Here is a 25,415-nt window from a genome sequence, read left to right on the forward strand (position 1 = left end):
TCTTTGAACAGGCACATGGGCAGCAAAGACATGTGTTTTAACAATAGTTACCTGGTGGGGCTACCATCCTCTGCCATTTTTGGAATAGGCATGTCTTGAGACAGTCCCGTGGGCTGAGGTTGTAGGTCTTGTGCCTTGACATTAGCTCCTGCATGGGCTCCAGGATGACACACAACTGCTGACACGACAGGACAAACCACACGTTCAGTTGAAGCAGATTTATTTAACATGTCATGAGAGAACAGTGTCCTGTCCACTGCTGTTGCCTCTTATCAAGGTAAAGCAAAACAACATCCATGAAAACACAGTCTGTTGCTCAATTAATCACCCATAGACTGACTTTGAGTGATTAATTGTGCAGTAAATCTACTTTTTATAGACACTATTATTAAGTGCCTTTAAAAACAGGTTTATTGTCAAGAGCTTTAGAGAAGAGACTGATAGAGAGAGAAAGATGGGCAGGACAATACATTTTAATATGAGCAGCTTTTGTTGAGCTGTTTAAAACTCACATATGTATGACACATTAACGCATCAATACACACATGCTGGGAAATGACAAAACAGTCCCTTGTTCCCACACTGAACTGCAACAATATTCTCCAGTTAAAAGTACAATATTCTGTCTGCTGAAATCTGTAAATCTCTGATGATCTGCAGTGAGAGGAACCAGGGGTCAGCCTGTCATTTTAAATACATCAGGCTTAGTTTATCCAGATAACATCTGGATAACATTACTGGTCAGCCCCCCTCTTTCTTTAATAGTAGCAACCATCCAAATGCTTGTAAGTGTAGTCAGAGGACAGTGGTTGAACAGTTATAGTGCTGTCTCATTGCTGAACCAATCACAGGGTAACACTAGGATCAAACTCCAGCCAACCTGCCCGTCTTTTTTTCTTTCAGACTTTTCTCTATCTTTGAAAATTTGACGATTATACCCACCTCTCACTGACACTCCCACAACAAATTTCTTTTTTTTTTTAATTATCATGAGCAGCGCAAGCTTTTAAAATGGTTTCCTATGCTGTTTTGTGTAGTGTCTTATCATATTTTGTCTGTATTCATCTGTTATGGCAGGAAGGTTTTAACCTGATTCTCTAATGTTCAAATGCAGTTTTCAATTAACAGTGGCACATAAAAAGTAAGGTATTTTAATGAGCACCCATATTGTTTGGCAATAAGGACCCCGTCCTGCCCTTTCAACACCTGATATATGGAGCAATACCTCACTATTGGAGATGACAGTAGCTTACAGTACTGTCGATTTATGGACACCGGTGTAGAAATATTTTAACTGAAAAACATCTGAGTTTCCTAAAAAACAAATCAAGTTCAGGCACCAAAAATACTTAGTTAAGATCAGAAAACACTTTAAGGTGAAAAGAAACCAAAGCTGAAGAGAATCCTTGTGTGTTGAAGACACGGAAGAACATATTATAAAAGCATACAGTAAATCTCTAATCTATCTATATCCATCAGTAAAATCTATCAGTAAAAAGTCATTTATAATCTGATGCAACTGAGGTTTTGGGTTTTTAACCCTAACCCTACATAGCTGCGGTACGGTGGACCAGGCAAGCAGTTGTTGGTGTTTCCCAGTAAGAGTGTGCTGTAAGGTCAACGATTACTGGTGTGAAAGGAGGCGTGGCTTTACTAACTTGCTCAAGGGCACTTTGACAGTTGTTACTGAGACAAAGGAGTCTGTTAATCATTCTCTGCATGCTCAAATGATCTCATCTGACCTTCAGCATCCCACCACCCCTACATTTCTGATGTCAATTCTAATCAACATGCTCATCCTTTCTTCAGCCGTACTGTACAGCAGCGTGGCGGTAAGATGTAAAACAAGGGGAAAACTTTGACTGAGACTGTGTACTGTATCATGGACTTCATCTATTACCTATTAATATGTAATAAACAGGAGTCTAGGCTGTTGTGCAAATCATTTCTGCAGAAAACCTTGCAGAAATGTTTTAACATGATGGTTATTCAAACCAGGAAGGTTCACCAGTCCTGGGTTTCAAACTAGTCATTCTAACAACCATAGCTGCTTACGCCAAATTACCCTACATAAACATAGTAATGTCTGTTCCCTGTGTTAGGCAGTGTTTTGATGCCATGCAGCTCGAGGTAAAGTGAACATCCCTGAAGCAGACTAATCCCATGTTCTCCTCTGATAGTTCCCTCCTGACACAGTAATATCCCTCCCCAGCTCAGCCAACAAGCCCTGGCTCTCAGCCTGAAAACATATGCTATTTTCAGGCTGAATAGTAGGAAGCCGGCAGCTCCAATACATGGCAAGGCTTAAATACTCCAAATGAAAAACAAGAGAGAAAGTGTGTTAGAGTGTGTGTGTGTGTGTGTGTGTGTGTGTGTGTGTGTGTGTGTGTGTGTGTGTGAGAGTAACAGAAAGGCCGGTTGTAACCTCTGAGCCAGGAAACTGTCAGTCTCTTTAGGAAGGACTGACAAACACTGGGGAAGGCCTTTTCCAGAGACACATTATTGTCAGTTTAATGTGAGGAAAGGGTGTATTTTACTTGACATCCTCGGATAACAGTAGGGTAAAATATAATATGCAAAGGATGTGATATGATGAATAACAGTGGATGCACGGCAGTAGCTCCCAATCTGGGGATCGGGAAGATGAAACTAAAGGAATCGTGAAATGATTTCGGTTCGTCTGACCTTTCTGTAATCTTTGCTTTGTTCCTGTGAAATATTGTGAAGTTTTATCTCTTCAGGCCTCAAAACAGTATCCAAGTGAAGCAGTCTATTAATCAATGAGGGGTTGCAAGTCGACACTGATTTGTTTTAAGGGTCACAACAAGCCAAAAAGGTTGGGAACCACTGCTTTACAGGATCCAATGAAATCACAGAATCCTTAACCCTAACCCTTCAATTCAATGTCTTCTTGATGCTCTTTATACCTGGCACACTTTGTGAAATCACATGCTCAAAATGCGTATTCAATAAACTAAACAACATTGCTTTTTAACTAGTCAAATAATGTATTTCTATTTATGGTGTTTTCATTTTACTGAAATGAAAGAAAACCTCAGATGGGAGTTAAGATGAATGTTTTCCGTACTATTTAAAATAAAACCACATCATGCTGTGGGAAAGTTCTTAATTTGGCGGACGTGTAAGGATTTATGTGACATATGTCAGGTTTAGACCACTGACGCAATGCAAATCATTTCTGTAAAGTAAACATTCTTCAAAAACAAAGCTGGGTCTATTAAGACACAAACAACTTCCATAAAATGCATGCTGTCAGCAAACAGAAATAAAGGCTTAAACCTTGTTTCATTGTTACATTTTGCTAAGCACTGACCATCTGAATCACCAAAATGAACAGAAGCCAAATTTTTTAGTATGTAATTACAGATACTTGAATTATGTTTTCTCTTTCAGCTGCATTACAGTTGCTTTCTGTATAGAAAATCATTGTTATAGGCAAACAAAAACAGCCACCCTGCTTCCTCTCCCTCTCTGTGTCTTTCTTCACTCAGTTATTATAAGCAGCGGAGGTGCCGTTCCCTGATTTGCGCGCCATTTCACAATTATGAGTCTCAACAGGGAGCGTTCATTAATGTTATGCTAATTTTCTGTATCCAATTAATTCTTCTCTCTCCCCATCTCTCTCCCGCTCGCTCTTGTTCTCCCATTTGGAAATCGTAGCTGTCAGTCAACTGTGGCGTCGAGAAACACAAACAAAACCCTGTGAAATAATCACTAATATATTCAGCCGGCTTACACTTCCTATTTCTGTAAATTATATTGCTGCGGTCAGGTAGAAAAACCTGTATATGCAGAGAGTAAAGAAGAAATAAGTGCTTATAGTTTTGTTTTGATGCTTTGCACTTTTAATATACACTCAGGTTTCAAACGCCCGAGAGTCATAAACCGTGTTCAGCACATAAATAAAAGCATAAGCTTTTAAATCCAGTACGACAAAGAAAAAAGTCACATTATAGTCACATTATGACCCCTAACTAAACTTAAGAGTTAATATGAGAATGTGAAAAAACATATCTTAGTCAAACTTGAATATTCAAACACCAAATATACCTGTAACTGTAACATCGGAAATAAAACATTACAGATTTACTGCAGAGCAAGAACTGTAATCATATTAAGGGACATATTAAAGATGTAGTATGCATAAGCAACATGTCAGCATGAGCAACATGCAATTCTTAATTTAAAATGGACAAGAATTGTTCCGTTGTGTGAATTAAAGTGTGAAGAGATGAGAACAAAAACCAAAGCAGAATGACAATCATAGACATTGTCAGACACGCACACACACACGCACACACACACACATGCACATGCACATGCACATGCGCACACACACACACACACACACACACACACACACACACACACACACACACACACACTTAGTCCTTACCCTGAGGTAGTTGAGGGTGAAGTTGGTCAAGCCCATGCGAGTGATGTTTTTGGACAGTTGTTCCAGCACCTGAGGGTCTTGTGCCTGAAGTCAGCAGTAGAAAAGGAAAATGAAGTATAAATGCATATATAAGATATTTATTTGTACATCCTTATTTTGTTATGTTTGCATTCAACTGACTACCAATAAACTAATTATCTACAGGCAATTAGGCTAATTGGCTTCATCAAATAATGCACATTTGACACAATGAATGGAATGGCTGAATGGAAGTATTTCAGGCCTTCATTTCACACTATTGTCAAACTGTGAGGCTAATTAATCGATACTATTTTGTGATTCCATTTAAATTTCCACACATTTTAAATTTCGTATCTACTGAATTTGATGATGTTGCTCAGTGTATGTATGTAGGGTCTGGGCAGCAGGGAAAATTAGTTTATAATGTTAAGTTGTTGGAAAAACTGGAAAAAAATATACAGATGCATCCCACTCTTTTATTTTATGTATTGTGCTTTTTGCTTTTCGTGATGTGACAGGGTGATGTGGTCCAGTTGACAGTTGCATCGTTCACATAAAAGACCACCACCAAGTACTGAAGAAAATTAATTAATTGCAAAATAGAAAACGCATGGAATCCCTGTGATTATACAGTATGTGTAGGCGTAAAGAATCTTACATAAGAACAATGCAAAAGTAGCAATTATAGAAGGACTTCTGATTGAAAAAAAAAAAAGACTATTCACTATTTGCTTGTTTGCCACACCAAAAATAAGCAGTAAAATCATAAAAAGCTGTAGGTATTGACAGAGCAAAACATAGCCCAGACTGAGGAGAAGCAGTGAGCACACTCGCATTCACCGCCTCATGAAAAATGCATAATTCTATCTCCAGTCACATCTCTGTGTGGAGAGTCAAGAGGGAAGTAAAATAGTTCTTCTGTACCGTCAGCAGACCACCATGAGTGACAGGAGAATTGAATTTGTGTGCATTATTTGGCTGACAGCGGATCAGAATCTGAATTACTTTACTCATCAAGTAGAATTAGTCTAAATGCACTGTACAGGAATCTGTCTTGGCAGCACCGGTGCAGCCATGTATCAACAATTTGTGGAGTAGCACGGGTAAATGCTGGCACATATGGCGCAGGAACGACACAGACACTTAGTTCAAAAGGCCTGAGACAAATAACCGAGTACAAACTCTTCGAAAACACATTCAGATTGGAAGATGCTTGGCAATGGTCCAACTAAAATGTTTAAATAGTGAGATGCTGCTCAGCAGTGGTGTAATATAACAAAATACATGGACTGGGCTTAAAGTACAAATTTTTTTATACTATTTAAGGTACAATTTTATTATACTGAACGAAATATTGCATTCTTTATTTTATTGCTAAAGTGACTTTGCATATTAAGATTTTACATTTGAAAAACTCATGATCATCTTATAAAATATAATCCATTGTTAAGGGGTTAAAGTACCCAATTTTATATTATGTAGTTAACCTTTGCTCCAGCTTAAACCTAGTAAAATTCTGTTTCTACATTAATGAATCATTAAAAATCATCAAATAATATGATACAAAACAATACCGTATAATGAACCCAGGGGCTGTTTGTCAGCATAACAAATATGTTTGATAATTGGAGTATATTTTCCTAATAATACTATTATAGACACTCATGCATACTGTTGTATTGCAACTTCTACTTCAGTAAATGATCTGAGTACGTCTTACATACAAACTTAGTATTTACTACCTACGTGGATATATTGTTTAAAAACTGTTTGTGTTAATGTCTCTTTGTAGACTGTATCACTGTTGCTATTTATGTGTTTGACAGCTGTTGCATCGTACTGCATTATTTGTAAATGCTTTATCGCTATAAATTTGCATGTTTCGATATGTAGCAGTTTGAATTCTACACTACTGCGCTGCCTTATGTGTGTACGAGGGAATGCATACTGTATGTGTGGGTGGCAGGGTGAGCAGTAGCAGATGTTTGGGAGGATTAACTTCCATAGTGCTTTATCTGTGTGTATTTCTCCATCGTCTTTGTGTATTTTTACCACCCCTTGAAGAAGGAAATGAACCTTTTGGGGTGTAAAGTAAGAACATTTACTTGAGCACTGTACTTAAGTAGAGTTTTGAGGACCATTTTATTGCTAGTTTATACTTCTACTACATTACAATTCACAGGGAAGTGTTGTACCTTTCAGCTCTGTACATTTATTTTACAGCTAAAGTAAAACAAGTTACTGCCAGTTATCATTTTCAAATATTATAAAATAATATATTTTCAAGTTGTGGCATTGCTACTTTTACTTACGTAAAGGATCTGAATACTTACACCACTGTTTTTTTATTATTATGGATAATTAGGTTAAACCTTAACTTAAAACAAACATCAACTAAAAGTTTCTGAATGGACTTCAGGAGGCGGAGCTTTGCTGCTGGCTGCCAACAAGCACTATTAAAGCCATTGTCAAGACTAAGTGTAAGAACAAGTTAAAAACTATTGACACCCAAATGTTTTATTGAACAAAAATCGATTGCCAATTTTGTTTCTGACTTCAACACAGATGATACAGCATCTAGTGGGTGTTTCAGGAACTGCAGAAACAAACAGCTACTCTGTCTTCTCATCATAAGTAGTAATTCCTTAAAGTTGAAATACGCTGCATTTGTTTTACAATTAGTAGGTATTTACACTATGTTGTACCTGTATCAGTTAGATTTATTGTTTGATACTATTACCATCTCTTAACACACACCTCTAGCATCTATCATACTAATATCAAATACAGGCTGCATCTTTATAAACTTCTGAAAACTAAAATAAGAACAAACTTTATTTCTTGTCCAGTCCAACAGTTCCTCTTGAGCGACTGTTCAGTAGTTCAACTCACATAAAAAAACTGGGCCCTTCACAGTGGCTACATCTGTACTAGTATCTGCAGATTCAAACTCTCCTGTTCTGACTCCCATGTGTCTGAATCTGCTTTCATTAGTCCCGGCAACGATCAAAAGACTGAACTCACACTCGCACACAAATCACTGAAGATCTGGCCAGGACCTGCAATACCCCACAATATCCCAGTCTCTAGGAATTAGTGTGAATGCCCAGAGGGGCCAATTTATTGGTGAGTGAAATTCATATTAAGATTTGGCCAAAAAAGAAGCTGGCTGTACAGACGAAGCTGCCTTTTACGCAAACCTTTAGGTCCATGGGGGTAAATGGAAAATACTTGGAATAAATCGTTTTATTCATCAATCAAATTGAAAGAAGTGCTTGCATATACACTGGATCAAATAATAGTGCTGTAAAGGAAAAAATAGGACTTTAAACTATTGTTTTTTTCAAATTTTCTTACCAAAGCCCTTTTCAGACATAATATAATGATTAAGATTATTAGTCCTTTATTAGTCCCACAAGGAGAAATTACAATTCACACTCTGTTGTTAATACACACATTGCACACAGGCCTGAATTAAACACAAATGCTCAGGTCCTATACATGCACTAAATGTAAAGGCACCCCGAGCAGTTGGGGAGTTGGTGCCTTGCTCAAGAGCACCTTGGCAGCACCCAGAAAGTGAATTGGCACCACCATACAATGGTCCATACATGGACTTGAACCAACAACCCTCCAGTTCTCAACCCAACTCCCTACAGACTGATCCACCATACGTAACATTGCTGACTCCATATATCTGTTAAAGTAATGGCTTTTGTCACTTGAGACATCGCTGGCTTTCATGTCTATGTTCCCTACGGCTTTTTTCAAACATGACAGGACATTCAGGGAAAGAGAGGTGTCTTCACTGATGTAAATCAGCTGTGAGTTAAAAAGTGTTATGATATGATAAGCAAGGTGTTTTCGGTTCTCTCAAAGGCTGCATCAACTGACGAAATTAAAACTTATTATTATGGATTTTAACGCTTATTTTGCTGTTGAAGCTTTCATTAATAACAATTTTGAGTGCGATGGACGCCCGTCCTACTAATACATTTCTCATACTCATCAATTTCATCATTTATTAGGTACCAAACTCCGCTCCCTGTTTTATGAATCCAACCTTAAGTTCCGAATTTCTATTTGCTCATAAGCTGTATATAAAGTATTTTGCTGGATATTCTTTTAAGTTGAAAGCTGACTGAGAATAATCTCAATAACAACGTAAAGTTGCTTGTTCAAAGTGGTTTATGAAATTGATTTTCTTTTCTTTGAGTATAGTAGATGATACTTAAATTATCTTAATCAAGTGAACGAAAAGTGGATTCAATTTCTCCCATTTAATTTGTCTTTGTGTATTACATCTTGTGCTGCTGGACTCTTTAAGTTAATCTGACGGCATCCAAATCAGACTTGTGCAGTATGAAAGATTGCGGATATGTTAGTTGTTCTGACCTCGTAAGATTGCAGTCATGACTCGGGCGCCTATTCAGACATGAGACATTACATTACATTACTTTAGCTGACTCTTTCATCTAAAGCGACTTACAATAAATTAATTTAATCATGAACGTACCACCCAAAAATCACAAAAATCATGTGATAGACAAAATACTGCTTCAATTTCTACATTTCAGAAAGAAGAGACAGAGAAAGGTATTCAGACCAACATGTAAAATTGTCCTCACATTTATGTAAATAGGTGCATGTCTGAAACAAGCTAGTTTTGTAACCCTGTTGTCCTTGAAACATATAAAAGTATCAGTATTTGGCATTGGGGCCAATGTGAATATACACTGCAGTGTACTAGGCACACCTAGCTAAAAGCAGTGCAGTCTAATACAACAGTCCTGCAATAAAACCTTCATGAAGGTTATAATGTTCTGTTTTGAGCAGTTTGTGGTGCTGTTGGATTGTGTTATACTGTACTGAGAGGTAACATAGCGTTATTGATAGAAAATGGGGTGGACAAAATAAGAGAAACACCTGTCAACAGCTTCAGATCAATATCATTTGAAAATAGAAGTAGAGCTCCAGCTTCACTCCACGGCTCCAGTGACTAAATGTGTGTTACACTTAGTGGAATTAAGCAGATAATTCATTCGACCTTGTTTTTTTCCCTCCCTCTCCCTTTTCAGACAAGGGCCCTTTTTTATCCTTGGTGGCCTTTGATGTCTGCAAATAAATTGGTTTGCAAAAATCCCTCCAAACTGCTTTGTTGGCGTTTAAATTTCATATGCTCATGAAAAGCTTTTAAAAAGTGTCTTGGCAGAGTGCACAGACCCTCGTTAGGATTTAAAAATCGAAACCTTAAATGGGCAGATCTGGGGGGCTTTGTCGCTTGTTAATGATGTCACACTTACGTGCATGGCTAGGATGCTGCGGGGGATGAGCTCTCGGTACTGCCGGATGGTAAAGTGCCACGTCTTGATCCTCATCAGATCATCAAAGGCAAACTCCAGTATCAAACGACCCTCTGTACAAACCTGGACAAAGATCACATAGTTAGTGTTACTTTACATTCCTCTTCAGTCTGATACATTTTCCAGCGATCTTTAACCGGCTGGCAGGCGGCCGTCACTGATTTCAACACAGACAAAAAAAACAAAAACAGTGTTTATCGGGCCAGGCGTGATTTTGATTAAAAAAAAACGCTGAAAGGGTTTTGTCTCCGTTTTGGAAACTGTGCAAGGACTTTGTAGAATGGAGCAGCTATTATGCTAGCAATATTTACTCTGCTCGCTTCCCTTATTCAGAGCATCTGTCCTTGGGCCTCTCCACTATCCAGCTATTTCTAAAATGTGAAAATAAATGTAATCTGGAGAGGGGTGTGTTTACACCAGAGACAAAAGAACTTCAGGTCAGAGAGAGTTGCCAATTAGGAGGAGAGAGAGCGAGAGCGAGAGAGAGAGAGAGAAACATTGAGAGAGAAAAAAATGTTCGCCCCTTTAGCTGAATTCAGCGCTTGCCGGGGCCCTTATGCTTCTCCCATATTTCGTTGCTGTGACAACCAGGGAGAAAGAGGAGAGAGAGAGAAATGGAGAGACAGACAGAGAGAAGGGGGAAAAAAAATCAGCTGATTAGTTGGCATGGCAACGGCAAAGATGTAATCCCACCAGACACACTCTAATCAATGCCCCCAGCGCAGATGGTCTCCTGAGGATCAGCAAGAAAGAGGCTAGCGGCCATAATGCCCCCCCCCCCCCAAACACACACACTCCCCATCTCCCCATCAACACCACTACAGGCCTCCCACCCATCTTACCCTCATTCCCCCACTACCCACCCACCTACCCCTGCTGGTCACGTGCTCCACCGCTAACTCCAACACACACAAAAAGTATAAATAGAAGCTTGACTGCTGCAAAAAACCCTGAATACAGAGCGGCTTCTCTGCTGTCTTGACTGTAAATTGTGGATTCTCTATAATGTTCCCACTCTTTGAGACTAGAACAAATGAAGAACAACAGCAACTTTTGAACAACAGTAGCTGCACTTTAATTCTTTATACAACTAGACAACAACACTTCTAGACTACAACGAACACCTGAACCTTGTTGTTGATCACATGTCTATTACAGTCATTAATATGGGAAAAATAAGTAGAATAGTAGTATTTAGTCTCATTCCAACAGCAGTTTTTCCAACAGATGACCTCCGTGTTTAGAGTGAAAGGAAGAATACAATATGATTTGTAACACTCAAAATTTAATAAAAACCACGTATCTAAAAATTTGACTGAAGAAAACCACATACTGTATATTACTTTGCAAAAGAAAGTACACTTATGATTAAGAACAAAAAAATATTTCTGTATTGTAGACATACTATATATGCATATACCTAAAGTTTTGAGCATCACCTAACCCCCCCCTTTCTCAGCCCATCTTGAATTATACGTAAAAAGGAATGCTATGTATAATCCACTGGTACTTACATTGCTGTTTTATCTCCTTAAAATTAAATTCATCATGGTCATTATGTGTGTGGATGAGTTTTCATGCCCGTTGGGCAGCTGAAACTTATTAAAAGACCAAATACTTAAGCATGTATGAGGAAATAAGTACGTCTTTACATCAATCCCAAAAGTATATCTAGATTTATGGTGTTTAGCTGCCAGCAGTGAAAGAACTTGAATTGTCTTTATAGTGAGCCAGTGTCTTCTGATGCTTTCAGGTGCAGTAGCCTACAGTGAAACAATGCTGCACTCTTTTCCCATAGTGTCAACTGTGTCTTTAGCATTGCCTCCTATTTTTCTCTGCAAGCTTTCCGCTTCTCTGTATCCAATAAATACATTGGCAAACCAGCTAAATCAGAACCAGAATAAGAATCACCTTAACTGCCAAGTGCAATAAATGTGTAGGAATTTGTCTTAGTGGCACTGGTGTAGGGATATATTAACCACAAATGGAACCAAGGCAGCCCTTTTCCACAAAATCCAGTGTAGATTCAATCATACAAAGCTATTTATTTCTCCATAGTGAGAGATAATTTGTTAAAATCTAATATTTCTCACAATAGTGTTTTTTTTCTAAACAGTGTTCACTTATGAAAACTAAAAGAAGGAAAATCCCCTTGAATTAAAAGTGGTCCATTAAATCGTACAGCCACTCACAAAGAGTCCCCATTGATTTAAGAGCAGGGTCATAAATCTTCCACACAACGGGGCGGAGATCAGGGGATCTCTGGCTCAAAAGAGCAAGAAAAGAATAACAGCGTCCTGCTGCTGAGACACTATTCAATACTGTACCTAAACATGACAATCATTTAACGACAGAGGAGCTGAATGTCATTAAATCGATTATTATGAGCACTCATGACTGCTTCTGATGAATATAAATAGGATCAAAGTTGACAAAATATGCTGTAGCGACAAGCTTGACATGCTTTATAATACTGCACCTCAACACCACCTTGAATATCAGCAAGTATGTTTAGTAAGTAAGTTTGAGATTATAGCATAAAGTGTTATTTACGGTTAATTTACAGAACATATAATCCAAATGTGTGTTACTGCCAATACGTTGAGTTTAGAGCTCATAAGATTAGCCAATTAATTAATTAGTCACCAGAAATGTAACCAGAATAATTCTACTAATCATTTCATGTTAATTAAGGAAAACCCATTGGTTTCTGCTTCTAACCTATGAATACTTGCGTGTTTTCTTAGATTTCTGTGATAGTTACCCTGTTACCTTTGGGTTTTGGACTGTTGGTCGGATAAAATAAGCAATTTGAATATGTCCACTTGGGGTATGGGAACCTGAGTTTTTACTATTTTCTGACCAAAATAATTGATCAATTAATCGAGGATGAAAGTGACCATTAGTTGCAGCCTTCGCTGAGTTAAAGCCAATGCATTATGACGATGTGGCTGCAAAATGTTATTGAATACTTTCCCTCAATATCACAATCAACTTGCTACTGTGAACTTAGTTTCACAGCTCACATGAACTACAAAATACATATGGTGTAATTGTGTACAGCAGAATTCCTTTCAAATGTACAAATAGTATATAATTGGAGTTTCCAAAACTATTTATAAAAAAGCTCTAGTATATCACCTAAAGCATAACTGCCAGACATGTAAATATGCAAATTAAATTGAATAAAAAGATGGTGGACTCATGGACACGGTCTGTACTGTCTGTATGCTGAAAAAGCAACAAAACAAAAAGACGAATCAGTAAATAATCTAAATGCAAACACAATACACCAGTGCATGCCATAGTAAATAGAATGAAATGAAAACCTGAGGACATAAAATAGGGACAAGGCAACACAAAACAACTTAACAAAGGAAGGGGAGAGGATTACTCAGTCTAGGTCTCCTGTCACATCATCATAATCACAACAATTCACACTGCCAATACAAATATGGGTAAAATGAAGCTCTACCATACTTAAAGATTCAGGGGGTCATGTTAATTTACAGTATTAAAAGGAATGTCAGCAGCCTCTTGCTATAGTTGAGCCCATCATATTTATCATATATCATCTGATCCTATTTATATGCACCAGAGGAATTCATAATGCTGTAGACCTCATTATAATAAAATAATAACCTTCACTGTCATGTTAAGGTACAATATTGATTCCGTTGCTTCTACGATTTCTACGTACCTCACAAAATACGACTGACTAGTTTTTTTATTATAAAGTATTAGTAGAAGAAGAAGAAGAAGAAGAAGACATACTTAATTAATCCTACAAGGGGAAATTACATTTTGTACTATGATAAAGGTAGATTACTACAACGTTACCCTAATTCAGTATCTACAACCAGACAAAAGTAAGGTATAGTGACAATAATAACATGCCTGAAAAACTGAAATCCCAGCAAAGCTCAGAAAAACACACAGTTGTTCTACAGTAACACTTCTACTAGTCAATTTCTCCACTCAGGGAATTAAATTCACTTGAGCGGAGATCGCCATGTCACAAACTCGCCTTTTGCTCTTTGCTCGCCTCCCAGCATGAAGAAACCCCCAACTGGGCACCGGTAACAAGGGCCATGCCCTCCGAGCCAACACACGCTGGCCAGGAGAAGCAAAGCCTGCTGGGTAGTGAATAGAGGTGCTGGGATGCCGGGGGCTGCTGGGAGGTTCGGGGCTTTTGGTCAAATTGGCACCCTGTGTCACCTTGTCAACACCTCGCTGCCTTGCGAAACCTGCACACATTGTCCACCAGCACCCGGGAAGCACCACCCACTCTTAGAACCCTGCTAACTCCGCCCATTCGTTAGTCTGCAGCATCCTGCCAGGTGAACAATGACAGGAAGCGATAGAGAGAGCACAACACGTGAGACTGTGCTGAGGTCCTATACTCCATCCCTTTTCAACCAATACATTGCCTTCTAAAACTATAACTTAATATGTAAATTCCTTTTATTAATGTTTGTATTCAGGGATTTGTTTTTCTCTCATTGTAGTTACACCTTTTGTTATATTTTTTAGAGACAAACATAAACATACTGTTTTGTGCTCTAAGGATAATTCTGGTTAATTACTGTGCAAGCTGAGCCTATTTTTGTGGTTTCGGAAACACGGTAAAATCACTACAATTAAGTCAGAATGGACGAGAAACACAAGCAAAGAAGATTAGACAAACTGTAAACAAGGTCACAGTTTAGTAGGGCTGCCCCCTCTTAGTCGATTAGATGACTAATCGTTGTTTCAGTCGACTAAGATTTAATTAGTTGGGTAGTCATTGTTTTAGGTTTTTTCATGTTGAATGACTTATTTAAGAGAATATTATGAGCACATTCCTGGTAAACAGAAATAAAAAATAAACACCATATCAAAAACTTAATACACAGTTATGCTGCAGCTCAGATTGGTGACGTGACAGCTTGATGGTTCCCAATGCTAAAAGCTTTCTAGAACATGGGTTTTTCAGATGCACAAAGCAAGTGAAGGAAAGCTGATACAAAAATCTTTATGGTTGAGTGCCCCTGTATGTAAACCATCTTATTTAGGCTTAAAAATAAAAAGTTTGCACAAAGTAATAATGCCTCATTGTACAGGAAAGGTGTGTACAATAATGGCAGTACTGATGATGTTTGGGTATCATGCCTCTTAATTTTTCTTCTCAAATGATTTAATGGATGAATATTACCCGTATAGGTATTAACTGTTGGTAGCTTGATATTGGCCTGTCACCTGGACTCCTGCTATGTTTACACCAAAGATTACAATGGCAGTTAGTCTTTATTTAGACTTTTTTTTAACCTTGACCTTCATGTCATTGTGTGGGATTTGATGTCCTTCTTCTTGTAATGTCAAATAAACCAAAGTACAATTGTCTGCCGGCTGGTGTTTCTTTCCCTGTATGATGTATTTTTAGCATCCCAGATCTCATCAGTGACTACAGTGTTTTTATTACTGACATTAATGATGCATAAAACTACAAAAATAAATACACAAATTGGAATAAACCAGAGTTATTCTTTAAATATGGCAATACCAATTATACCAAATCTCAATGTGAAATTTTGAAAAAGAGAGATAGAAGGGGCGAGCAAATAAAGAGACAGATACCGGCAGAGAGAGAGAGAGAGAGAGAGAGAGAGAGAGAGAGAGAGAGGGGGGGGGGGGGATGGAAGGAAGGAAGCAGAGAGCGAGTTGGAGCTGGGGATGATTTCTCTAGGGATGAAGTATGCGTGTGTGTGTGTGCATGTGTGTGTGTTCAGGGTGCAGGTGGGGGGGAGGTTGAGAAGAAAAAGAAGGGGGGGTGAAGAGGAGCGGTGAAGTAGAGAGCTAAGGAGAGCAAGCGAGCGAGTCAGGCAGGGGGTAGAGAGAGGATGAGGGGTGTGGTGGGCGATAGAGGGAGGATGGGGGGGATGAGGAGGGTTGGTTGGAGTTTGAGGAAAGCGAGGCGAGGCAGAGCTGATTGAGATTCGGGCCTCCAAGCTGCAGGCTCGCTGCTGCTGCTGGAGCTCAGGAGCACACGCTCAGTTATTGGAATTCTTTTTTTCTTTTTTTCTAATGAATTAATTCTTCTCATCCAATTTAGGTGAAGATGAAAAGAGAGCAGCGCTGCGAGCATCAAATTTAGCTTTTTGTTGACCGGGCCTGGGCCGTTCTGTTTCTGTTCTGTACGGTTAATATCGGGCACTCATAATATATTAGGTTTTTTTTTGTTCCTTTTGGGGAGCCTTGTTTACAAAAACCAAACAACAGCAACACAAAAAGACATTTCCTGTTTGTGTTATTGGGGTTGTTTCATATCCATTTATTGATACGATAAGACAAAGAGCCCCCCCCCCCCACCCCAAAACATCCATTCACACCATACACATACACAACATGAATACAAAATCAGCTCCCCTCCAAATGTACAGAAAAACCGTTACAACCTCATGAACCCCCCCGACACAAAGCCAGATCTGGCCAGTCATGCATGTATATATACACCAACATACACTTACACACACTCTGGTACTCAGGTTTACACCTGTCTTATCTGAATTGATGCTAAGATTTGACTTTGGTATGCTAAATAAAGGTCGTGCACTATGCTACTCTCTAACGTTTTTCAGGTGTATATATTTTTTCTTCAGAATTTTTAAAAAAGTGTGAAGTATAACAACATATGTTTGATTGTTTGATGATTGCATGGATGTTTTGCTTCAAAACAGGTACAGTGATACAGGTACGGTGTATATTTATAGGAAATATTAACATATTTTCTTCATAAGGTTGTTTAGAAATCTTCAAGATCTTTATGCAGACCCTGTTCATCCATACAAATATCAAGCCAAAATCACATCACAAGAAAAATTAAATCAGAAACACTTACACAAATTTACCATTAATAGAAAGTCATTATATAGTTTGACATAAAAGGCTCAGCTCTTTTACAAAGCATTTGTGTATGTAATGTGTATTTTTATAAATACTGTTGCACATGATTAAGTGTAAAGTAGAATCGCACCGATAAATTGGCCAAGTCAACATATAAGCCGATACTGGCTTATTTCATATACAGTATATCGATATCAGTGTTTCTGCTGATAAGGAAGAAAATATTGTTATAAAGATATGCTAAATATATTTTTGAGTATACTTAGAAACAGCATTTACCTTACTCATAATAAATGTACAGAATATTTCTAAAGAAACTGTGTTAGGTTACAGGGAACATTTATGTGAAAAAGAGAACATCGGTCAATATGTCATCGTCAGACTTTTTAAGCTTTTCATTTAAATTGGCCTTTAAAAAATCTAATACTGTTTGTACTCAAGTGTAAACCCCTCATTACCATAACCAGTTTGAAATCAGCCTAAAACTCTTAAGAAGAACAAAAAATCTACCAGAAGGTGAAAACAGCTCAATTTAATCCAGATTTTGTTTCCCTGTTATAAAGAATCTGTTCAAAAAGAGTTTTAACATTTAAAAACAAGCCAGAAAAGGCAAATCACTGCCTTGCTGTCAATAAGTCAAAGTTCATTTATATTGAAAACTAGTAAAATAATCTTATTTCTTCTCAGAAAATAAGATTTAAGTTCTTAATAACGGACAAAATTACTTGCTTAAATGGAGATTTTTTTGCAGTGATGTTTTTTTAATTCACTCTGGAGTCTCACAGCCCTTGGCAAGGCCAGCCAAAAAGTTAATTTAAGACACTGCACGCACACACACACAGACACATGTGCACGCGCGCACACACACACACACACACACACACACACACACACACACACACACACACACACACACACAGTCAGGACTGAGTGCATACTGTCAAGTCCTGAAAACAAGAGGGCGTATAGCTGTTTAATGTCAGAACAATCCGGTCTGGTGCTGCAGCTCAGGGTTCATGGTACAGGGAACATGGAATCCCTTTAGCCCGGCTGCTCGGCGCTGACAAGGTATCTGTACCTCAGATTCATTTAGACAGTCAGCAGAAGAACACTAAGAGTCAGCTAGCCATCTGGATCAGACTGTGGTGAAGCAGATATTCACTCCGGCTCACGGGGGGATTCTTTCCCCAAAGACAAAAGCAGATGAGCTCAGCTTTAGTGCTTCCAGAAGACCTCATGTCAGGTTTGGATTATCTCACCTGCGCAATTTGTGTTTTCCCCAGCTTCGGTCTCTGCTTCACTTATACCACAAACTAAACCATACTCTTCAAATATCTTATTTAAGTCCCCTTAGCTTTTGCCTTTGGAGTACCTGAGGGCTTAAGAATCTGTCAACATATTTAACATGAGAAATGCCAGTGGATTTTTGGGGCCTGGGAGAAGGCCAAAATGCTGATAAGTAAAGAGGGTAAATATATAACTATGTGTGACATTTCCATGAATTAATTCTACACTCTGGTTATTGCAGATATTTGGTCATAGGAAAATACAGAAATGGTGCATTTTTCAGCTGGGATATTTTAATGCTGGACTTCAACATGCAGTAACAGTCAATATATTTGCAGTTGTGGTTTACAAATTCTCAAGTATGTCCTAAAACTACTTAGGCTTGCTGTACTCATCCCCCCTGTCCATTCTGGCTCCCATAGTGCATTTCTAATGTTAAGTGACTGTTGATTTTCTCCCTTTCCACTTTAAATGGAAGCTCATTAGAAAGGGATCTCTTTTAGCGGCCCGTATGAACTGGAGGAAAGATCACAGCTGTAAATAACCGTTTTAATGTTCTTAAAACACTCTTCTTAACCCTTGTGTTGTCTTCCCGTCTAAAATTGAAAATCAACACTTTTGTTGATGCTTTTTATCAATGTTTTTAACTTTTTCTTATGTTTGTGTTCCTTTTTTCATCACTCATGACACTTTTTTTTTTCAATGTTTGTCACTTTTTTTGACGTTTAATCACTACGTAACACTAACTTGCTAACTTTAGTTCTACAGTTATTTTTGGAATTTATGGTCAATAAACCTCATTTATAAGATAATATACCTAATGTTTGAGTTATAAAAGCAGAAATTAGGAATTATTTAGACTAAAATTAAAGTAATGGATGTTGATGGAGAATCACAGACTGGAATATGTCAACTTTTACTCAATACTATTTCAAAACCACTTCAATGTTTTTGTTTTAAATGCTATAAAATTGGATAAGACACCCCAAAATTAATGAAAGTAGAGATTTGTACTTGCCAAAGAGCGTTGTGTGGAATCAATCATGTTATTTTGGGTAATTAAAAAGAACATTGATATAGGAAAACGGGTCAATTTGACCCGAGGCCAACATTAGGGTTAAGGCAGAAACATTGTTAGCCTTTCCTTAAAGACATAAAATACTACACTAAGTCTTGATTTGTAGATAATATATTGATGTTCGTACTCCTCCAAAGAGCAACTAACACACCACGTTTACAAATTCAAAATATGCTGAAAAGAGAGATGCTCTCTGAAAAGAGAAAATAATTTTCTGTTTTACCAAACATTACAGAATGCGGACAGAATTAGTGGTATAATAAAATGTACTCACCTAAAAGGTACATTTTATGTTAGGCAACTCTTCAACAGCTGTAGAATGTAAATGACTAAATTTACTGTACTGTCCTCAGGTGAATTTTTTAAGGTACTTCGGTTGAGTATTTCTATTTTATGCTACTATATACCTTTTAGTCAACTTCATTTATTTGATAACTTCAGTTACTCGTTACTTTGCATATTTAGATTATTAAAAGGCTCTAAACACCGACACAGATGTTTTCAGATGTTGACTGTGACTGATTCACATTTTTCTGAGTCTCCTGTTGCCTTTGTTGCTCTAGACAAGAGCATCTTATTGGTAGATCAAGATTTGGATGTCTGACCTAATAAATTCAAAAGGTCTAATCCGCCACACAGACTTTAATACTAAATATAAATCAATTAATAAATTATGATATATAATTATATGTTAAGCTACACAGCACTATATAAAGGAATTAAAATGAGCTCCACCTTTACCAGCTGCAACATTAAAGTGAACACGTTATTGCGTCACTTAATTATGATCAAATATAAAGGTATATATCATTCATAAATGAATGAGCACTTTGAGTTTTGGTACTTTAAGTATTTTTTGATGGTAATACTTTTGTACTTAAGTAAGATTTTCAATAAAGGATGTTTCACTTGAAGTAGTTTTACAGTGTAATATTGCTACTTCTACATAAGAACTAAATACTAATACTAACTAATACTTTTTCACCACAGCTCTTTAAAGTTATCTACAATGTCCTTCAGAAATCAGCAATAAACATTTAAAATGTATACAAACAGCAGAAAATTCATCATTTTGTAATTGATGCAGCATATAAAAAACCTTCCTAAACACTTTCCTGTATTTGACCGTGAGGCCACCAGGTGTGACTTAAAAAGACGGGGATGAAATGAAACCGGGAGGAATCAAAGGGTGTAATGGTTTTGATCTTTAACCAGTTAAACACTTTGCCTGGCCCATTATCATAGCGTGTGATCAATTATTCATGCTGGGAGAAGCTCCGGGGTCAGGCGTTACCTTTGTAAACATTGGCTTCCCGTGCTGGGTGACCATGGTGCACTGATCACAGTCCAGGGTGATGCAGGAGTTGTGGAAGGACTCCTTGGAGTGTTTGAGGATGTAGTGGAGCTCGGTGACCCCTCCTTCGAACACCGTACTGAAATAGCGGGGGATCAACGTCCGGCCGATTGCTGCGAGGAGACAACAGAGACGGCAGAGATGCTTAAAATGGATACTGCCATATTAACACTAATCACTAATAGACTGTAATGATGCTACTACTAGTATTAGGCCTATTATCACTACTACTACAATAGTTAATATACAATGTTAAGGCTACCACTGAAACTACTGTAACTACTGCTATTATATACTGCTATAACTGCTGGCTACTGCTGCTACTAATATGATCTGTGAGCTAGGTATTGTTTGAAATTCTTCCAACTCTGGTGCAAATACCAAAACAATACTTTATTTTCCCACACCTTAATAGAGTAGTTTGACATTTTGAAAAATTTACTTTCTTACTGGGAGTTTTGAAGATTGATGCCAGACCCATGTCTGTGCGTTAAGTATTTGGCTAGAGCTAGGAGGCCATTAGCTTAGCTTAGCATAAATACAGTAAACAGAGAGAAACTTCTTAAGCTCTAAAACCACAAATTATTGTTTTTACTTTTCGGCTTGTGGATGGATTCAACACACAAGATATAATATGTTAATCAGTTGACATTTTTGACAGTGTCAGGATAGCTGTTACCCGCTCGTTCATACAAGGGAGATAAAAAAAATCTTTTTAAAAATCATATTTCTTTTTTTAAAATTCATTTTAATTTTAAGAAGCCACATTTCTCAAATATTGAATGTTCTTCTAAACACAAGCAGCCATACAAGAACCTTAATATTAATAATAATAATAATAATAATAATAGTCATTACATTTTTAGTGGTAATATTGCAAAAGCTATGCTATAGTTTTATAAAAAGATGATACTATGACAAAGATAACAGATACAGTATAATACAATAAATATCACACTGGACATTCACCAAACATACAAATAAGATTAAAGAGAGAACAACCCTCAAATCAAAAAGTATAGTAAATATTTGTTTGGCTAAGAAAATTTGAATAGCAAAGTAACTGCTTCATAAGGACATCTGCTGTAGATTCATTAATAAATATAAATATTTTATTGGCTGTCAAAAGCTCCTTGGAGGCAGAGACTGATCAGATGTCCAAATTAATGAAATTGATTAAATATTTGAGAGAAAAGATGTTCCGCTTTTCCAATCCGACCCCTTTTTTCATCATACAAAATCCTTTAAGGAACACAGGACTGTTGTCTATTGATTTGACTTTAACCTTTGTACTCATTAACAGCTGGTTGCTTGTAATACTGCCAATGTCAGTTTTTTACAGCATGCGAGCATTCATATTTGTCCCTTATCCAGTCTCATTAACAGCTGAAAAGCCTTCTAATGGGACTAAACAATAAGTGCATAACAATTAACCCACACAAATACAGTACAATATGTTCAGCGGGGCTGTAGAAATCATGATGAATCTGAATGGACTCATTGCTGAATATATGCTACTGAGCTGCAGCCATCCTGCTGATTGTGGTCCATTTATGAATCAAGATTCTCGATGCAACAGGAACATTATAGATTTATAGAAACTATTGGATTGCCTGAATCGAACACTAGGCCACCTTCAGGATACCTGTTCACTATCCAAGATAATATCTAAATCCTTTATTCTTAGATCGAGTCCGATTTCCCCCTAACCCAAGAGTCAAATTAATCTTCCGATGCAGTGAGGTAAATTCTACTTTTTCCCAACCTATCCGAAGATTAAAGCTTTTCTCGAAACAACTGACTTATCATGAATTTAGGCCTCTCCATCCACTTTGTTGAAGATATGATAGTTTATATAACTTTTTTTTAATATTCTTCATATGAGTGAGACTACACAAGAGAGTATTTTCACATATTTTCAGAATGATATGATCCCATGACTAAGTTTAATATTATACTGATTCATTAAGACGGACAACTACTGCAGTGCAAACTGTTTGCAGAAGCCTGAAGAGACAATGAACAGGCTGCATGATTAAAACTGGAGGAGGAGTCAGGGAGGGAGAAAGTGTCTTCAGTGTTTTATAGCCCTCAGGCTTCGTCTGGTTTCCATCTCCTCTGTGTTGGCTGGCTTCAAGGAGAAGAAAAGATGATACAGAGAGAGAGGTTTACATTTCCCAAAACATTATGAATGCACTGGGATAGCCTGTGAGATACAGATTCCTGAATACTTGGATGTATTTTATAGCACAAAATCATGTCCTAAAATGCCTTTATATCTAAGCTTTTAACTTTGGATTATGCAAATATCAACAGTGTATCTTGTTAAGCCTAGTTAACTTGGTTACTCCACAATCTCCTTTAGAAAACCCCCAAAGATGTTTTTTATAAAAAAAATATTATTTGTCACTTTCAAAAAAGAAAGAAGTAAAGTTGCATCTAATGATTACTTTTCAATTATTTTGAAGATTATTTTATTGATCATTTTTATTATTGAACAAAATAGTGAAAAACCCCTTGACAGAGGCGAAAGTGAAAAATTTGATGCTAATGCACAGGATTTATCCAGAGTATAAAGCAATGCACAACTTAATATGTAGATCAGGGATTCTGCACAGCAATGACAGAGAGCAGGTGCGTCAAACAGCTTTCACTTGGGACAAAAATTGCTAACTGCAGATCTCCATATTGCAGTTTATGTTACTTGTTGAACAGCTGTGCAGACCCAATCTGCAGAACGGCACATAGGGTCTCCAACATCACATCTTAGCAGCACATTCCTCCTTAAAAAGCCTCTTTTTCTAGACTTTATTTTTCAAGCTATATGTTTTCTGCTGAACACAGATACTCATTTTCAGCACTGCTCTGATTCACACTGCTGCACACATACATGCCTGAGATCTGCACTGCAACCACAGGCTTCATCCAAACATCACTGGGAAGTTCCACTTGAGCAACTTGACTTGCTCAAGGGCAGAGCCCATAGTTACTGAACGGCAAAGTGCTTCTCATTCACTCAAACGCACAGGGAATCAGAACCGGAGACTGGTCCTACACTTATACTTGTAACACTGGCTGCAAACTTTGATGTCCCCATTTCAAAATATTCAGATCCCATATGTATTTCCTTTTGAATATTTTTGAATTAAGTGTTGTGCCATCTTGTTGCCCATCTCCAATGGGATTAACAAGACACCTCAGCAAAACATTAATAATGTTTACAGTACACCAATGTCTGTTGTCTAAAAATGAGCTACACTGATCCCACAGTAGTGTAAGTGGACATTCGTAAAAAACAGCCCTGCTGTATGTAGGGGTCTACATTTGTGAGGACTGGTGGGATGGTATCAGTAAGACCATAAAATATGATCCAGCAGGTCCAGTTTGAGTAAGAGAGGAGTGTGAGTTTATCAGATGTAAAAACACTGCACAGCTGTTTATAACACATTGGCACAGGATTTAAAAAATCTGGAAAGTTATCATGGCCATTGTTTTATTTTTTTGGTGAGGTTGAACTAAGGTCTTCATGTTACAGAGTTATCTACCAGAAATGTGCTGCCACGTTTAATTCCAGCAAATGCAAGCTTAGTTCATCTTCTTTGCTGCACAACCCAGCGGTATCTTTTTTGTTGCTTCTGCATTGGTACCCTGCTGCGTCATTGGAATGGCCTCATTAAAATGAATGAGGGGGCTGCATTTTTTTGTTATCCAGGGCTAATGTCTGTCTGAACATTCCCTAAATCAGTGATTCCCAACCAGGGGTACTTGTACCCATGTGAGCAGTTCGCAGTTACCAGGAGGTATATGGAAAGAGTGTGGAGTAGCTTGGCTAATTTGAACAAATGACTACTGTTAAAAAAATACATCCACATACAGTCTTTGTGTTCAGGAGGATGAGTGGGGTTTATTGAGCCTGATCTTCAGTACATGTATTGTAACAATAACCAATAAACCACCACCAATGATAAGCAAGTTATAACACCTTTACACCATGTGAGGAGAGAAGTTCAACCAATAGATTAAAGTGCTGTTTTTGTAAATTGTTTTGTTTATTTTTTTTTGCATTGTTAGATCAACTTGAAATCCACCTCTTAATCCCAATAAGTGTTAGTGACCCGGTCTCCCCGCTAAGCTATGCCAGACAGTTAAATAACAGCAAAAACAAAACAACCATGAATCCTGAGTTCAGGACTATGAAGGCAGGCATGTTGGGATTTCCTTCAGCCTCTAGTGCCTCGTGGAACAAGTCTCTGCTCCTCAACATTTTGCTGCCCGTCAAATCTCCATCATTAGAACACTGCTGGAGAAAAAAATCGGGACAGCCATATTATCCAGCAGTACATGGCCTTTGATTTCTAGCAGAAATAATCCATTTTAGAGTCAACACTCTGTTGGCTAGAATTATGCTCTCTCTCTCCTTCCCCTGGGGTGGGTGGTCAGGAGAAGGTGTGTTTGTGCAGAGGAGGAGGAAAGGGGGGGGTAGTGAAGCCTGGGAATAAAACTTCATTTAGAAGTGAAATGTCCCCAAAGACAGTGGCTCGAGAGGCTCTTGAGGTCAGACCTGGATGGTAGAGCCTCATTCGAGAGAGAGGGAGATGAGGATGATGTTGGCAGTTGGGTGAGGGTTGTGGGGGATGTGACGGGGGGGAGACAAGGGGGGGGGAGGGTGTACCCGTGACTGGCATGTTTTTCAAATTCGATAAAGTCAGGCATGACTAAATAACACATAAAATGTTTGGCATCATGAGCAGTGGCTGAGGGAAGAGGAGAGAGGGAGGGTGAGCTACAGGGTCCGATCGGCGTGTATGACTGTGAAAATGATGCTCTCTCTTTCTCTTTCTCTCTCTCTCTCTCTCTCTCTCTTCTGTATCTTGCTCCCACCCTCGCTCAGTCTCCACCACGGTTGAAAAACAAAGTACGTCTAGGAGTGGAGCTGACTGCTAATGCGGAGGAGCTCTGAGGAGACGAGGGGGAGGATGGGAGGGGGTAGAGTGTGTGTGTGTGTGTGTGTGT

General features: G+C 38.1%; 1 protein-coding gene across 7 annotated transcripts in view; it reads right to left on the reverse strand.

Annotated features, from left to right (window-relative positions):
- ldb2a (LIM domain binding 2a) overlaps nt 1-25,415 on the reverse strand; it is an 87,405-nt gene that overhangs the window by 11,883 nt on the left and 50,107 nt on the right. For all 7 annotated transcript variants that reach the window (XM_032527380.1, XM_032527379.1, XM_032527378.1 and 4 more), the window contains exons 3-6: nt 20,343-20,515; nt 9,742-9,864; nt 4,418-4,501; nt 52-175 (exon numbers count right to left, since the gene is read on the reverse strand). In XM_032527380.1, coding sequence (XP_032383271.1) covers nt 52-175; nt 4,418-4,501; nt 9,742-9,864; nt 20,343-20,515 — 504 coding nt within the window. The remainder of the gene's footprint in view (nt 1-51; nt 176-4,417; nt 4,502-9,741; nt 9,865-20,342; nt 20,516-25,415) is intronic.

This window comes from Etheostoma spectabile, chromosome 10 (genome assembly GCF_008692095.1).
Source record: "Etheostoma spectabile isolate EspeVRDwgs_2016 chromosome 10, UIUC_Espe_1.0, whole genome shotgun sequence".
Lineage (NCBI taxonomy): Eukaryota > Metazoa > Chordata > Actinopteri > Perciformes > Percidae > Etheostoma > Etheostoma spectabile.